We start from the raw sequence: 15,569 nt of genomic DNA on the forward strand, positions 1-15,569 counted from the left end.
ATTTCTCCTACCTAAGGTCAAAAATCACAACCAATAACAGCTGTGACGACAAAATCCGCGTGTGGTTGCTGGCAACCAACAGATCCTATTTTCGCCTACAAAAATTGTTCCGCTCGATACGTCTCATCATAAGGTCACAGCTCTTGCTCTTGCATTCCTCGGAGGCTTGTGTTCTTAGCAAAAAAAATGCAAATTCTTAGACGTGTTCGAGAAGAATCTTCTGATGAATTTTGGTCGCCCCTACAGGAGGATGGACGATTCCACAGTCTATAAAATGATGATATTTATAAGCGATATCGCGACCGTATAGTTGTTGAAAAAATTCGGCTCAATAAGTTAAGGTGGAGGAGTCCCTTACTCTGAATGGGTGAGAATGATCCAGCCCGGAAAGTCTATAAGATCTTGCCTCAGACGCCATACGCCAATAATTGTCTTTAACTTCAACTGATGTTGTGACTGGTAGATTTGTGTGCCGAATCATACTATACCCCTAGCATGGCCATATGTTTTGTCGGTACTTTAAAGATCTGTATATAAAAAATTTAAAGTAATACACAAACAAGCAGGTTATTATTCGATGTCAATGCCTGACAACAACAAATTTTTGATATGACCTCCGTGAATGGGTTTCTCTTTCCACATGTCGATCTTCTGTTTGACTGAACATTCGGCATGGGATCCCATTTTCTGCTTCTCAAGTTCAAAGGAGATAATTTATTATCTGTCATGACGGTAGCCTGAAAAGAAGGACGGGAATGGCGAAGGTGTTGATTCCCATGATTTTATTTTTCCCGAACGGCTCAGTTTTAAGGACGAGGTCCAGACACCGTTCAAATTCCCCCAGGAACTTTGATTTAATTATTGCCACAGCCGGTGTTGCTTTCAATATGCCGAGGTATTTGTAGACCTCGTCCAAATCCATACCCTCAATTTGATGTTATTGTGGCTGTATGCTTCGTTGTCGGAATGTTTTCCTCGAACAATTGTTTTTATGCGACATTTCTCCAAACCCAACTGCATGCCGATATCCCTACTGAACTGAATGGTGATGTTCAGCAAGGAGCGTTGGTATTCGTCATTGGCATACAATTTGATGTCGTCAATATACATTAAATGACTTAATGTACATTTCGACAACATGCCATGTTTGACTTGGAACTCGTATTTGCTTTCATGTAAAAGATTAAATAGCGGATTCAAAGTCAAACAAAACCACAGTGGGCTTAGAGAGTCGCCTTGGAAAATGCCACGCCTGATTGATATCTCTCCTGATGTTTGTGACGATACCGATAGCTTCGTGCTCCAATTCTTCATCACTGTTCTCAAGAGAAGCACCACTTTCGGGTTGATTTGTACAAGCGTAACACTTGTAGTAACTACGAGGGCGATAGGGAGTCAAAGGCTGATTTATAATCGATTTAGGCTGTCGAGATATTTCGTTTTTGGGGGACAGCCTGCTTTACAGCTACCGTATCAATAATAAGCTATTGTTTACAGGCTCGGGAGCCTTTTGTGCATCCTTTTTGCTCCTTAGCTATCAATTTATGAACATCAAGATGTTTTGAGATGTTCGCGCACAGAACTGAAGTGAAGACCTTGTACATGGTAGGAAGACAAGTAATTGGTCGACATTTTGAAGGACAAGAGGCACCCTGTTTCTTGGGGATGAGGAAAGTTATCCCTTTGTGAATAATTCTGGAACTAATTTCGGATCGGCAATCATCTGATTAAAATGATTTGCTAATCCCCTGTGAGTGCGCTGGAACCTGAGTTGTGAATCTTATCAACTCCTGCCACTTTCCAATTACTTGCCTTTTCAAGGGCTGCTTCTACTCAGTAAGAACACATGAACGTATAATGTGTGGGAGTCACGCTGCAACGGCTAGGTTCGCTTCAAACATTTCTCCGGAAGCTTTCTGCCTGATCCAGATCGAGGTTATTTTCCCGACTTGAGTTGGTTCTGGAAGAACGCTGAAAGTTTTTTTTGATACCTACGGATGCGATTGGAGCATACCGGAAGTTTCTGCTTCAGCGCCTCGAGAATTTCTTCGAGTGGCACATCATTGGAGAGATGCATTTCAACTCCGCGTACCCATCGCATCAATATGCCAACCCTGTTTTGTGCTTATTCAACAATAAGTTCGATTTTTCTGGCATGTCGAGTCTTAAAAGACTATCGTAAAAAGTGTTTGAGAGGTGCGACTCTAGGATGGGTTTCATTGCTACCTCCGACCAGATTTTCACCCACTTCTGGACCTCAGTGTCTCATAGGGCAAGACGTGGACTCTTTGATAATCCCTCAATATGCCCGAAGGTAGCCCGGCATTCTGAATGAATTTTCTAGATTGAATGCACAATTTGCGTTCCTTCGCTGGGATAAATTCGAGTCCTGACGCCTTCTTGTTTTTTTTAAGACGGGTGCTGCTTTCAGGTCTTGCATGATGAACAGTGCGGCATCTTCGACGTCTTCCACGTTGTTGTCTTCAACCGGAACGGGTCTATCTTTTTGTCATTAAGTAGAGAGGGTTTCGACATAGCCTAGATCTTTCTGGTGATCAGTTTATAACCAAGTTTCCACGGTTCCACATTGTCCACTAGCGAATTTTACTTTTGTTTATCACACTGCGGAGTCTCCTTTTATCCGTACGTACGTACGCTTATCCGTACTTTGTCATTCTGTTTCGTACTACGACCCGGTCGTGGAAACGTTGTGCCAATCGGTGAAGCTAATGACATTCTTTCTGCTGGTCGGCAATAGGAGTGTCCTCCAGGGAAAATTTGCCTGTTTTAAGAGCTCTGATGAATTTTCCGATGTTCACCTTTGTGGCATTTCACGCGCAGGCTAGATTGGTCAGAAGATAGCGTCAATAACTTCGAATGCGATGTATTGATGGTCATTTGCTGGAAAGTTTTCCAGAATACGCAATTCGTCCACTAACGACGCCACTGATTTCGACGCGAAGGTCAGGAATGTTTTCTCCGCAGTCTGGGTCCTGGAACGTTGGCGTATATCCAATGTTTAAAATTATGGGTCCCATTCTCGATTATATAGTCGCTGGAAAGCATTATCCGTAAACATAAGATCCAGATAAAGCTATCCGCTCGACCTTGGGCTCGAAGCCGAAGTCTCTGAAAATCGTTATTTCTAAACACTAAGTCCAGCCAAAGCCATCCTCTCGACTTTGGGTCCGAACCCGAAGTCGGGCCGACAGCGGGCCATGTGGCTGGGTGCTTCTTAAGGTACTGTGTTCGCTGATTAGCACTGTATCTGGTTTGACCTTCACAGGGTACTGCGCCAGCAGCGTTGGCATTGAAAAAATACAATCCGCAAAGTTATTCTGTTTTGAAAGTCCGCTTGGGAATCAGTTTCTCAGGTCATACTGCAATCGAGTTGGAAGAAAGGTTGGACTACTATGGTGATAGTACTGTCATAAATATGACCGAGAGAAGTAACTTGTAAGACCTGCTGTTCTAATGCTTAAATAAGAAGTACAGAACCGTCCCAACTTCTGAATCGGGTAGATCATAAACTTCTCAAATGGTACAATACACAATGTAAGGAGTACTGATTCTTGTAGGAGGTAACGGCAGCTCGGGTCAAAAGATAGAATGATGACATTATTGACCAAAAGTTAAATTTATCGACTACCTGCGATTTTGAAGATGATAAAGTGAACATACGGGTCTTCCTTTTAGAGACAATTTTGCTAATAGTTTGCTTAAACTACTCGACTAAGCAGAATATTTAACACCATCCAAAATTGTTGCTCTACAAAATGTTAGCTGTAAAAAACGCTAAAATAATTTCTTCACTCTCTAATCACATCATTTTATATATTATAAATATTATGAATAAATACGCATTACTAATGAATCTTATATAAAACTGTTTTAAAATATAGTCCCGGACTTTAATTTTCTTTTCACTGTTGAAAACCCTTGGAAATTAGAAATTATAAGAATCAGAGTGAAATTATGCGGTGTTTCCAACGATTAATTAAATGAAGTAATAAAAACTTGTTGTTTCTCTTTCGTTGGTGTGTGTATTTATTCTTGCAAATACCGATATTTCGGGAACCACTTGTTCCCTTCATCAGTGTTAACAAGTTTTTTTTTTTTTTCCCGAAATATCGATATTTGCAAGAATAAATACCCACACCAACGAAAAAGAAACAACAAGTTTTTATTACTTCATTTAATTATAAGAAATTAGAATTAGCCAAAATATATTGTTTCTAATTTTCGAGCGGCCACTGTGTAAAGCAAGAAAGCTAATTTTCTTTGGAATCTTCTGATGAATTTCGAAATTTCATTGAATTTGGTGCATTGGTTCCTGAGGAATGGCCAACAATATGGGTGGATCTAAAAGTATTTGTGTTTCAGGAACCAGCTTCAGTTCGTTTCAATAGGCACGGCTCAGAATACAATACTAATACATCAATAAAATTAAATATTTTGTTTGATTTTCCACCTGGGCTCTATAAAACGCTTCATAATCATGTTTTGAGGCTGGAGATGCACGAAACATCGCTATGCTTTGCTCGGTACTGCGTGTAAGCAAGAAATCTCTATAGTTATTATAAAAGCTATCCATACAAACCGGAAATCATTTTTCCATCCAGTGACCATAATATTAACACTTGTACTAGGAAGAACGGTGTGATGTATTGAACAATATTTGTAATATTACCTAGCCAAACATCATACACACATCGACCAGCAGTCCACATTCATTACAAACCAATAACTTATTTAAAGTAAAGAATATGCATCCCCATGTTCACATACATATTCAATAATCACGCCAAGGTCAGCGAGGTTGTAAGCGATACTTGACATCGGGTCGGCACTTGTCAACCGTTACCGTCAATAGTGCTGCGAAGAAGTTCAATACTTGGTGATGTTCTGTAATGTGATACAGAAGCGACCCGGAGATTAAAAAACACAACTTTACCACAAGAGTAGTATGATCGTCATTTTGGTGATGGGGTGATGGTTGTGATGTTTGGCGAAGTTTGGATAGCCCTCTGTGATGGCAATGTGATATTACATTTTAGGTGATATCATTTTGGTGATGGGGTGATGGTTGTGATGTTTGGTGAAGTTTGGATAGCCCTCTGTGTTGGCAATGTGATATTACATTTTAGGTTTATCTCATCTGAACTTTCACGGTTTAGTTTGGCAAAATCATCGCAGATTACCAAGATCCGTACGGTTTCTGCCAGATGTAGATTTGACATTCTCATAAATTTAGCAAAAGCGTAAACCTCTAGGCCTAGACCGGATACCGGTTGTTGAGCCCTTGATGATGATGTAAACCTCTATTTGCCGTGGCACTTAATTATTTTACTAAAAATAACAACAGCGCGCTGAGCTAATAAACCTGGCGTTGGTATTCCATAAACGCATGTTAGGTGTTGCGATTGGTCTAGCCTTCTTATGGGTGCTCCTGGTAACAATATTGTTCTTTACCTGCTATGATGAAATCTTGAACAGTTCTCCACAGTGATATCCAGTTATTTAACAGGCAAAGGGTCATGTAAGATACTTTTTCTCAGCTAGCATGCCTGTAAAGTGCCTATCAATGTGATAACTCTTTTTCTCAGAAATCAGGCAAAATTGGGATCACTTGAACAAATCAAACTAACTAATCCATCAAATACTTTTCTAGGCGATCTTCAATAGGCACATTCATGCGACCGCACTCATCGGAAGGATCACATACATCATCGAAACCGACCAAGGTTCAGCCAAAATTAGATTATCGTTCGATGGTATCAATTGATGATATGCCCGAATTATTTGTAAGCTTTGATAGTAAGTATAAGTTGAGTTCTTGAACAACTCAATATTTTTTCTTCATTATATGTTATGTTTTCGTTGAAGAAATTTTTCAAATTTTATCGATTTTGATATTCGAGTAAATAGTTCTATCACTGTTTCATTGCACCTCGAAAACTTCCATTCAAATGAGATTTTCGAGAGTTTCGTGGAGTTTGATTTTGTGTTTGTTGGAGAAGGCATCGTTACTTTTGGAAACTTTTGATCATTTATGAAAAAGAAACAATAGTAACAAAGACTTATGCACATCATGACACTAATTCATGTTTTTTTCTTCATTTTTAACTTTCACTCTTTCTTCTAAAATAACTGAAACAAATGCAAAAAATCACAATTACGACACAAATCATTCCACATACATTTTAGTGCGGGCACCATTGTTTCCGCAGTTAGAAAATCTTGGTAGGTTTTCTTTTTCACTGAGCACTTGTGGCGGTAATGATTGTAAAGCATTTTTATATTAGTCTGATTAACCCTGGCCCCTAGTTTATTTTCTTTTTCAGATCTTCCTCTATTGTATAAAAATAGCTTCCTTTTAGTGAAAATTCTTCTATCTTACTAACTTCTCTGTATCTTTTCTATCTACTAACACTTTCACTATTTCTGATTGGTAACTGTCGGTGTTTAGCTATAGGAGAATGCTACTCTTAATCGAATGATACAGATTGCATGTTTTCAACATTAATTATAGCTTCAAAGTGTATGCAGGATGCATTTATGTGTCTTGAAATGACGTCGGATTAGAAGCTAAAGTTTGTATAGTATTTCCTGATATCCAACTTTATTTGTCCTTCCGACGGGGCAGATGAGGATTTTATTTTTGGATAAAGTGATTAAATATCTCGAGAAGATATTCGACTGCAATGGTTACTCATTTTAACACTTTCAAGTTGTTCCCTTATCTATTTTGAATTCATCTGAAACTTGGGTAGAGAGATTTTGAAATTCTATTTCTGCATTATCGTGATTTTGCTCTATGAACGGTAATTTCCACTGAATTTGAATTTAATTTATTACCTTAAAATTCGAAAATAGGATTTATTCAAGGCTTTATAACTTGCACAATACACAATATTTTTGGTAAATACTTCGTACTAATCTTCGGTTCATTCCTGAACAAAACACTTGTGAAGTTCGAAATATTGAACTTGAGATTCTTATCCAATATGTTTCTGATCAATATTTTGCGTTTCCTAGCTTTCTGTGAAAGTGTACTTTGTAAAAATGTATATTCTATTAAGCGATATAAATTTGAAAGATCATTTGAAAAAATTAAAGATTTGCTTAAATATGTAAATATACATCCCCTGTGTATGTTAAACCCCGAAAATCAGCGAAAATTTAATAGTATTTATGCTTGTATACATACATATGTGTCCAGTGCTTCAGACTTAAGGTATTATTTCTTGTCATTTCTTGTAATCATTCTATTTTTTAATAAAATCATAGAACTAATACCACGACCTGCACGGGCATGTCCGGATCCTCCGATGTACTTGCGATTACGAATGGGTCGGCCAATTGGAAAGTCTATACCGCTGCCAACATCAGTTATGTCCTATGGAAAGAATAAACTTCGGCCGGAGTATTGGTTTAGTGTTCCTCAAAATAGGTAAGGAATGGTATTTACAATTGTTTTATCTTTATATTTATATCTAAATTTTTTTTTGTCCCTAACATAGAATTGATGAATTGTATCGATTTATTAATACATGGGTGCCACACCTTTATGGCGAATTAAGCGAAGAGAAGATAAAGTTACGAGGATTTGAGCTGATAGAGCATGATACCGAGTGGGTTAAAGGCCAAACAGCTAAGGTAAGTGTTCACAGTAGTGCTACTTTCTCGCATGGAATAAAATGATCTAAGGTCGTGTAATGTCTTCATAGTGCTCGGAATCTCCGAAAAGATTTAATTTTAACACAAAAGGAATTTTCGTCAATGTTTCCCTTCCATTTTTCCCCTTTTAATATAATATTTCATTGATCGTCTTGCCCTTAAACAAATGCACATCCTATAATACTCGATTTACGGGTAATTAAATATTTTACTCTTTTTTCTCTTTCGTTTTTTTTTGTGTACAATATTAGATCATATTATTATAGAGAAGATAATGATACCCGACGTTTGGGTTCGTAGAACACCCCCTCGACCATGTCTAGGCTCATCGTTGTCGTGTGTATGTGTGTTTGAGGTGGGGGAGAGGATTCGTGCATTCCAGGATTTCCGTTAGTGGATGTGATACTACCCGCTACAGTTGGAGCACATCAGCATCAAAAATTTGATGTCTGATGCGTCCGTAGGCGGGGCACTCACATAGAATATGTTCCGTAGATTCCGCTTCCTCATTACAGGATGGACACGTATCATCTTGGATAATTCCTGTTCTGAACACATGCCCAGCTAGTGAATTATGGCCACAATATTTCTGCAAGTCTTCCTGCTTTTCGACAGGACAAACTTTGCAGTATGTTTGTTTGGTTCTGGCAGGAAGTTTGGTCTGTTTAGCAGCGTTAAGGCTTCGCCACCTGCCATTATGGGAAGCTGTTCCCAGTTTTTGATAGCAGCATCAGCCAATGCTACCGACACCTCAATTTCTGGTTCCGGTCCGGGCATGGGGAAAGTTGAAGCCTCTTTTGCTAAGGCATCCGAGATTTCATTTCCCTTTACAACACAATGATCAGGTACCCAGAGTAAATCCACCGTATTGAATCTAGAAACAGAATTCAATCGGTTTTGACATTCCTGAACGATTTTTGAAGTGATGAAAATACTACGCAACGCCCTCAATGCAGCTTGACTATCGCTACAGATTTCGATGCGCCTGCTCTTCAACTGCTCGTCAATCATCCAGTTTGCTGCCCTTAGGATCGCATGCACTTCAGCCTGAAAGATCGTTGTGTAGTATCGTTTTTATTCCAGAGGTAGACTCCTGCGTCTGTCTTTGAGCTATTGGTGTAGAAAACGTCAGTATATCCTGATACGCATTCTTCTGATCCGTCCCAGTTTTTTCTCCGCTTTCAAGATAGCCCATATCGTCTACCAAACAAATATATGAGGATCTGAGAATCAGAAGCCATTGCGAGAACTAGATTCAGTTCTCCCAATGACTCTTCCAATCCTCGTCCATTGTTGGATGTCGTGCTCATGGCACCGGTGATATCCAGACACACTGTTCTTTGCAGTGTGGTAAGTTTACAGCGAAAACTCTTCTGTTTCACCTTAACCCATCACACTTTGAATGCATAAGCGCACATCGGCCTAATGATAGCAACATATATCCACATAACTACCTGAGGCCTAAGTCCCCATGTCGAGGCAAAGGTCCGCCTACACAGCCCATAAGCCATGAGAGCTCGTTTCATCTTTATCTCTACATGTTTGTTCCACAGAAGCTTCTTGTCTAGAACAACTCCCAGATATTTCACTTCTTCGAAGAGTTGAAGGGTTGTAGCCGTCATCTCTGGAAGGAAAAGACCAGTCAGTTTCCTCCTTTTTGTAAATAATACCATTGTGGTTTTATTTGGATTTACTGAAAGTCCATGCCTGAGACACCAACGGTCAATCAAATCGACGGCGCGTTGTGTATTTCTACACACCATTGCGAGATCTCCACCAACTGCCAGTACAGCGACGTTATCCGCATAAGCTTGAACCGGTATTGTCAGATTTTGCAGTTCGCATAGTAGTGAGTTGATCAGCATACTCCACAGAAGTGTCGATAGCACATCTCCTTGAGGGCAACCTTTCGTCACTTTCGTTATTAAGTAGCGATCAACACCCACTTCTTCCAAGAGGAAGGCACGTAACCCAGAGCAAGACATCCTCAAAAAATATTTCTTAGCAGTTGCTCTAAGTGCTCTATACCCTCCTTTAGCATCGCTGGGTAGATCCACGCCAGGTGCATTGAAGTGTTCAAATGATAGTAGTATAGTAGCTGCTCTTGCTTTTTCATTGGTAGTGTCTCAATTTCCCTTGCAACACCTTCGTGCTGAAAAGTTTGCAGAAACCGCCAAAAATCTTCCTCCCACTTCTAAGACCTGTTCTCGCGGGCGGTGTACTTCCAAGAGAGTCTGTACAGACTCAACTGTGGAGTTCGTGAAAGTACCTTCCGGTTTTCTAAGAGAGTCCAACTAGGCGATTCATCCTTATTAAGCACTCTGCACAACCAGGAAGTCTCCCTTTCACCTGCCAGTTCCTTACCGTATGCTCTAAAAGAGTCTTGTTTCGAACGTTTTACGAGCCTCTTATATTCACGCTGTGAGTTCCGGAAGTTTAGTCAGTCTTCATTTTTATTGCTTTTGCAAGCACGATTTGGAAGTCGTCTGGTTGATTTCCTGAGTTTCTGCAGTTCTCGGTTTCACCATGGAACTGTTTTACCAGGTTGTCCTCGGGAAATAGGACAAGCCTCTTCAAAGCACTCTAAAAGTGTGCGATTCAGAGTTTTCAATTGGTCTTCTATCGCCAAAGGAGTCCTTTTTCGCCTAGGGAACTCAAGTTTGTCGCTTCTTGTCCAATCCGTTTTCGTAGGATTCCGTCGTTGTATTACAGGCTGTTCGCAGTAGTTAGACTAAATTTTAAGTAACGGTGATCTGAGAGTAAGACTTCATCTAGCACTCGCCAGTTTCTGATCAACTCTAACAACTTTGAAGTGCAGATGGTTAGGTCAATTACTTCACTTCTTCTTGGCCCCACGAACGTAGGGGCGCAACCTATGAACTATGATGTTTCTCCTCTTACCATGAGCCTGGTATTGTAAGTTGGCTGCAACTAGGTCCTGGGAACAGAATTGTCTTACCATGGTTGCCTCTAACAATTATGACATTGCAACGCAGGACCTCAGTCCCCTTCTCCGTGGGGGAACATGAATTAGGTGAGGCCTCCAAAATTCGTGTCTCGCCCATGACCTGATTTCTCATTTGAAGTCTGTGACTTCTTACCACTTGGAGAGTTTCAATCCTTTGTTTCCATCTTCATGTATTTTTGGACACTCCTAGTGTAGTATTAGGTTGTTGCAAATGAAATGTCGGATTTTTCAATGAAGTGAAGTTAGTTATGATTTTAATGTTTAAAACTGCCGCAAGGTGACTCTGGTGGTATGGGATAATTGAGTATAAATAGTTGTTCGTTCGATCAAGGAGTCATTTCAGTTTCAATCGTCATTGAAGTTCCAAGTAAAACTCAAAGAAAAAAGCATGGAAGGGAGTCAAAAACGTCTACTTTTTCTATATGAATTTAAACTTGGTCACAACGCAGCGGAGGCAACCAGAAACATTTACAGAGCATTTGGAGCTGACGCAGCAAACGAACGAACGACACAGCGGTGGTTGGAAAAATTCCGATCAGGCGACATGACCCTCCAAAGTGAACATCGTGGACACCCAGGACCATCGATCGACAACGACGAGTTGCGTTTGATAGTGGAATCTGATCCCCGATCATCGATTCGTGACATTGCAGAGAAAATAGGCGTACACTATTCGACAGTATCTCGGCACTGACAACAGCTTGGAAAGGTGAAGAAGCTTGATAAGTGGGTTCCGCATGAACTCAACGAGCAAAACATGGCGCTGCGAATGGAAATATCCAGTTCTCTACTCAACCGCAACAGGAACAATCCCTTTTTGCGCAGAATAGTGACATGCGATGAAAAGTGGATATTGTACGACAACCGTCGCAGATCAGCGCAATGGCTAGATGCCGATCAGCCTCCACAACACATGCCAAAACCGAGCCTTCACCCGAAGAAGGTAATGGTAACTGTTTGGTGGTCTGCATCTGGAATTATTCATTATTCGTTTTTGGAGCGTGGTGAAACAATTAATGCAGAGAAATATTGTGCCCAACCTGATGAAATGCACGAGAAATTAAATTCAGCGGCCTAGATTGGTCAACAGAGATGGAGTGATACTGCTCCATGATAACGCCCGACCTCATGTTTCCAGAATGACGGTCCAAAAATTAAATGAATTACGATATGAGACTCTTCCTCATCCACCATATTCACCCGACCTCTCGCCAACCGACTACCACTTTTTTAAGCATTTGGATCACTTTTTGGCGGGGAAACAATTCAGCAATGAAGTATCTGTCAAAAGTGCCTTTGAAGAATTTCTTAGCTCTAGAAACCCAGACTTTTACGAAACTGGAATAAATGCCATTGTATCTCGTTGGGAGAAGTGCATTGAAGCTGCTGGTTCTTATTTTGACTAATAAAATTAATTTTCATAAAAGTTATAGTTTTTTGAAATTTTACTCAAATATCCGACATTTCATTTGCAACAACCTAATAGTAAACTACTACTACTACTGAGGTGTCTGTCAGTTCCTGTTAATGTCCTTCAATTCCTCCCACGATTCTACGAGAAGATTCTACTTTTCCTCCATTGTCCACCGCCTCGTTGTTATAGGGCGGCCATCCTGGGAGAGTGGGTTGCAGACTGCTGGGAGTCGGTTGGGAAAGCTGATTTTAATTGGACGTGTAATCGGAATAGTAACGGGGTAGAGAATTTTTTTAATATTTTTTAAGTAGGGGCAAATCAAAAACTTCCCCATTTTATTGCACTTTCGAAATCTGGTCCTTTTCATAAATGTTCGGAAGATAATGTTAATAATACTGACAGCTGTTTCATTTTCGATTCGATGCTCCTAGGGAATACATACACATACACTCTAAATTGAAGGTCTTCTGTCGTAGGACACAAGATTAGTAACACGTTTTTACAGTATCTTCCTTTTAAGTCGACTTCCTGTCAACCGATTTTCTGTGCTTAGTTCAAACCTTGAATCGGGTGACTTAACGGGTGGACAATTTTCTATAGTGAATATTAAAAGACAATCAATATTTACTGATCGATTTGGGAGTCTTTGTTGCTGATGACGCTGTATTATAGTATGAAACGACTAATCTTATTTGTGGTTATCACAATCAACTAAAATGGTCGGTGCTAATACATGTCGTAAGCAGAACTATCAAGTACTGTCTGCCGTTCATGTCGGTAAATCAGACATGTTCCCATGATCAGCCCATGGTTGTATGCAAAGTTTTGATGGATTAGCTTATGCCTGACCGAGTATTGCACCGATGTCATAACAGTGCAGCCAAAACTTAGATGGTCCTTAGCGCCAAAAAACACATTCTGCGTTGATAGTTTTCCTCCCGCAACGTCAACCATGCCCCTTTCTCCATTATCACGATTCAGGTTAAACCGCTCCACGGCAGAATTTGTGTGACGCATTTTTCCAAATCGGTCTCGTCCACGCCAATATTACGAATCCATAGATATAGCGGACACATTCAGTGCGCTTAGTTTATTCTTTCCTGAGAGATGCAATTTCAGCACCAGCTTCACGCGTTGCAGGAATTCGGACAGCAGAGCATCCTTCAGATCACCAACTCGAGCATGGGTTCTTTGTATAATTCCTAGGTATTTATTGAAGTTTGTCTCTGTCACAGCTTTTGTCACCAAAGTTATGTTCGGCATGCGGTTCGTGACGACCTTTGCGGATGGCCTGAATTCAGATCCTAATTCCATCCGAATATCACGGCTATTCGCAACAGGTTTCTGAGATTGTCATCAGTGCCAGCATACATGCTGATGTCATCTAAGTCCATCATTTGTGTCAGCTCGCACTTCGTACGCAGGTCATATATTATTGCAAAACCATGCCCTCTAGCGACATTGAGAAGCCATGAAAAGGGGGTTCAGTGTAATGCAGAATTAAATAGAACTCAACGAATCCCCTTGAAAGATGCTTCTTCGCATGCAAATGGATTTTGAGGTGTTGGTACCCTTAGATGAATGCACTGATAAGGTGGTATGTCACTCTTCCCTCTCACTGTGACAGTGATGATTTTATATTAGTTTGGGACCAATGCGGTACAGATGTAGGACATCGAGTAACCGGCCGTATGAGAAGCTGACAAAAGTCTTGACGTAATCGTTATGGCAACTGAAGAAATTTCTTTGATCTCTAGTTACTCGTCCTGCAACTATCGAGTCGATAATGAGTTGTTCTTTGTAAGCTCTGCATCTAACTCGGCATCTTTCTGCTCCTCGGATAGTATGTTTTTATTCATAAAGTGAGCATCGACTTTTCTACTGGTAACGGACGTTATGAACTTGTAGAGGGTTGGTAAGCAAGTAATTGGTCTTGTGTCTTGGGGTCCCGCGCCGTGACCTTTTTAGGGACAAGGTAGGTAATTTCGAATAGCTGAGTGGTTAGAGCACAAGGCTGTCGTACGGAAGGTCGCGGTTCAAATCTCACTGGTGGCAGTGGAGTTTGTATCGTGATTTGACGTCGAATACCAGTCGACTCAGCTGTGAATGAGTACTTGAGTCGAATCAGGATAATAATCTCGCACGAATGCAATGCTGACTACATTGCCTCCTACAGTGTTACTGTAGTGTTCCGTTAGGGTCTTGAAGGCAGTGCTCTAACACACTTCAAGGCCCCGATTCAATATGGATTGTTGCGCCAACGATTATTATTATTATAGGTAATTCCCACAGTGAAGAATGGAGAAAATTTCTTCTATCGACTAGTGACCTTTATGCTATGCGCCAAGCGACCATGGATATTGGTGAACTTTTTCTAGCAGAAATTCTGAACCCGAACCCCTTCTGTTCTTCGAGCTGTTTATGGCTTGTCGAACTTCCTCCTCAGTAACATCCGCAAAATTCATACCCGAGATAGAAGCATAGAGGGTGTCTTCGGCGGTAATCTACTCAGTAATCCAGAAATTCCACACCTGTCTGGACACTCTGTTGCAATTAGTTTAGTGATCTGAAAAATCTGCACTTCCGCGCTAAATACGTTTAGACTGACTTTCGCCATACGTCCAACCTACAGAATATGACAGAAAGTTTCTATTTTAGTGTGTCCAGAATTTCAAGTGGGTGTCTCACTAGGGATGGCATAGTTCCGGTAAGCTCACTACATTTTATTTTTCACCGATCTGCTGACATTGTTAGAGCTAATTTGAATCAGCTTAGGAACGTCCTACCTTAATAGGTTACGACAATGTTCCAAACGAAGCCATCCTTCTGACCATGCAAATTAACAGCTATAACAGCACATAGTCGAAACGGAGTTTCATCATTAACTTGAGGTAAAATTCTCGGAGTTACTGGAGATGCTACAGTATGGGAATACCTGGTCTATGCAAACGATTCATTTCTAAAAAATTTATACAGACTCTTTGGAATTCGTCCGGCGAGCAGTTCCTGCGTGCAATAAAACGATACTGGTTTGCAACCCGCTGCACTGTCACGATCGACGAATCTCTGGTGTAACAAGGGACTGCAAGATTTTGTTCCCGCTCCGCCGCCACAGATTATGGCAAAACCACTGCAGTAGACCTAGTAATCGTGATGCCCAGATGCCGAATCGCGGTTTCGGCCTGTCTATAGCGAGTCCTAGACCTAGTCATCATGTCATTCGATTCCCGTCAGGTATCCGTACCGAACCTGAGGTTTTCGCGTCTTCCCCATTGATGTATTTACATTTTTTACCTAATTGCTAAGTGGTGATGGTTTCCTTAGTGAGTAATCTGGAAGACTAGAAATGTGGGGTGTGCTACTTCCTGGTCTACCTCCTGAGGCGCTGCAGCCCTTCAGACTGAAGCTATACATCCATCCTCCTTTCACTCCACGGCGGAGTTTAATTTTTATTAATATCAACAATAATATTTAATCATTTAGAAATTTATTTTATTTAACTTTATC

The 15,569-nt window shown here is 40.6% G+C and overlaps 1 protein-coding gene across 20 annotated transcripts in view; it reads left to right on the forward strand.

Annotated features, from left to right (window-relative positions):
- Positions 1-15,569, forward strand: part of LOC119658683 (TLD domain-containing protein 2) — a 357,611-nt gene that overhangs the window by 265,132 nt on the left and 76,910 nt on the right. For all 20 annotated transcript variants that reach the window (XM_038066255.1, XM_038066256.1, XM_038066259.1 and 17 more), the window contains 3 exons: positions 5,672-5,817; positions 7,291-7,453; positions 7,524-7,659. In XM_038066255.1, coding sequence (XP_037922183.1) covers positions 5,672-5,817; positions 7,291-7,453; positions 7,524-7,659 — 445 coding nt within the window. The remainder of the gene's footprint in view (positions 1-5,671; positions 5,818-7,290; positions 7,454-7,523; positions 7,660-15,569) is intronic.

This window comes from Hermetia illucens, chromosome 6 (genome assembly GCF_905115235.1).
Source record: "Hermetia illucens chromosome 6, iHerIll2.2.curated.20191125, whole genome shotgun sequence".
NCBI lineage: Eukaryota > Metazoa > Arthropoda > Insecta > Diptera > Stratiomyidae > Hermetia > Hermetia illucens.